At 35.6% G+C, this 2,500-nt stretch overlaps 1 protein-coding gene across 1 annotated transcript in view; it reads left to right on the top strand.

Moving 5' to 3' along the window:
• LOC137630963 (E3 SUMO-protein ligase ZBED1-like) overlaps positions 1 to 2,500 on the top strand; it is a 50,708-nt gene that overhangs the window by 1,465 nt on the left and 46,743 nt on the right. The window contains exons 2-3 of the mRNA XM_068362494.1: positions 1 to 997; positions 1,754 to 1,815. The exon at positions 1 to 997 is cut by the window's left edge and continues 960 nt beyond it. Of these exons, the coding sequence (XP_068218595.1) occupies positions 1 to 997; positions 1,754 to 1,815 (1,059 nt within the window). The remainder of the gene's footprint in view (positions 998 to 1,753; positions 1,816 to 2,500) is intronic.

The following is a 2,500-nucleotide window of genomic DNA, read 5'->3' as shown; positions in this document are numbered from 1 at the left end:
CCACCGGATCGGTCCAGTTGCTTTGCACACACACAACAACTCTGCATACGAGATGCCTTCAATGATTCCTGTGTCAGAAACAGCGCAATTGCAACTGTGATACACAAGTGCTGTAGTATTGTAGCTGCAGTACGTCGATCTACTGTGGCAGCACCATTCTTGGTAAAGATTGGGGTTTCACTGCAGGCTGCCAATGCTACTAGATGGAACTCTCAACTGACTATGCTTAAGTCAGTTCTCAAAGATGTCAATGGTGTCAACTCAGCTATTCGTCTCCTAGGATCATGCAAGACCGTAGAAGAATTGAAGGGAATGGAAATAGCAATGCTAAAAGAAGTGATAAAAGTTTTGGAACCATTCCAAGAGGCGACATCGCAAGTGGAAGGAGAAAACATGGTGACACTTTCTTGCGTTGCACCAGTTGTATTTGGCCTTGAGCACAGCCTCAAACTATTCACGGAAAGTAAACCAATCTACTGCTTAAACTTGGCTAATGCACTACAGTCTTCTATCAAAAAGAGATTGCATCCGTTTCTTGAGAAGACTGACGTCATTGCCGCTGCTGTCTTGGACCCCAGGTTTAAGCTGGCATGGCTGCCATGTGAGGAAATAAAAAAGGAAAAGATTTCGAAGATTGTGGACCTAATTATTTCAGAGTCAACTCAGTCATCTTTGAAGAACACAATTCCAGAGAGTGAGCCTTTCACCACCATAAGCCCCAATCAAGAGAAGGCTGACATGAGTGCAAAACGCCCTCGTCTTTTTGCCTACATGCCACCAGCTGGGAAAATAAATGTAAGTGCATCAACAAGCGACACTACAGTGGTAAAGGCAGAACTTGAGTCGTACCTAGAAGAAGGTGTTCTGGCTTTTGACGTGAACCCACTGAAGTACTGGCGTGAAAACAAGAGCTTCAGCATATTGAAGCCTTTTGCAAGAAATATTCTAGGGTGCTGTGCCACGTCGGCACCATCTGAAAGAGTCTTTAGTAAGGCCGGTAATTTTTACACTCCTGAGCGAGCAAAACTTGGTCCGGAAACCTTCCGGGCATTAATGATGATTAAATGCAATTATGATATGTAAAATGCAGATATAAACTTGTGTGAAAAAATGTTAAATAGTTTGCAAATTTTCAGGAGGATTTTTTATTAGTAGCTTTGAAACCTAAAATAAGAGTAATTGTATTTTCCTTTGTATTTTCTGATCCAGTGATTTATTTTTATTTGTTATTTTTAGGTTTAGGAAAAAAAGTATTTGTATTTTTATTTGTATTTCTATATTTAGGAATAAAAGTATTTGTATTTGTATTTGTATTTTGGATTCCGAAACAAAAGTATTTGTATTTGTATTTTGTATTTTTGGAATCCCAAACGAAAGTATTTGTATTTGTATTTCAATCGTGAAAAGTCAGTATTTGATCCAACCCTGATATACATATATATATATATATATATATATATATATATATATATATATATATATATATATATATATAAAATGGAGGCAATATTCCAACACAAACTAAAACCAAACCTGGGCCAGCCAACATATGAATTAAATTGTGTTTAATTTTATTTCGTGTGAGTTTATAGCGCTGACGCTTTGATCTTTTATTGTGTATTTATATTGATTTTATAGTTTTATGTTATTTTCTTATTTTTATTTCATAAAGTTTTTGTATGTTCATTTTAAATTTTCTGTTTTAAATATTTATCATACTAGGTTTTAACTTATACAATGTATTCTATTTTAGGCTCTGATGATGGAAATAGATTTTCCGAAAGCTCAGCATTAAACATGTACACCATAACCCTGGTACTATTATTCATATTGAAACTCCGCTTTCCACGGAATAAATCACTAGCTGATGTGATTACACAGCGATATGGACGACCGGTGCTTTCTCTTTATCGAAGTACAGAGCGCCAAGACTACAAACTTGAGAAACTTTTGAGTGATCTTCATTTTCTGAATTGTTGCCACGCCCAGGACCTTGTTCCTAATTTTTGGCGTTTTAAGTTGTCTAACAAAAATTTTCAACGCACCCGTAGCTATAGAAATTGTCAAAAACATTTTTTATCTTGTGAGATTCGAGCAAAGCAAAGAAGTATTACTGTCTGTCGGGAATCCTCCAAAACCAGCAACAACTGTTAAAATCCAAATTGTCTTATCTTGATTTTATACACTTAAGTAATCTTGTTGAAACCAACAATTGTAAGTCAATTCAACGTGTAACGCATATCCATCAAAGGAAGCTAAAAAACTTAGGGTATGTAGATGATTGTAATGTGTGTAGTGATAATGAGATATTTAATTTTTCTAAGGTGGTGTTAACAGATATTAAAAAATCTGCCCTTGTTAAGGGCTTAAAGTTTGTTTTTCTCCCTCGACGTTTAAACTATGTTCAGCACTTTTTACAGCTAGAAAAATTTTACAAAACCATTTCTACTTTAGATTTTTATGATCCCTTGCGTAAGGGAATCGGGTATTTTAAGCAGTC

Source organism: Palaemon carinicauda, chromosome 3 (assembly GCF_036898095.1).
Source record: "Palaemon carinicauda isolate YSFRI2023 chromosome 3, ASM3689809v2, whole genome shotgun sequence".
NCBI classification, from domain to species: Eukaryota; Metazoa; Arthropoda; class Malacostraca; order Decapoda; family Palaemonidae; genus Palaemon; species Palaemon carinicauda.
This window is presented reverse-complemented; position numbering and strand designations above follow the sequence as displayed.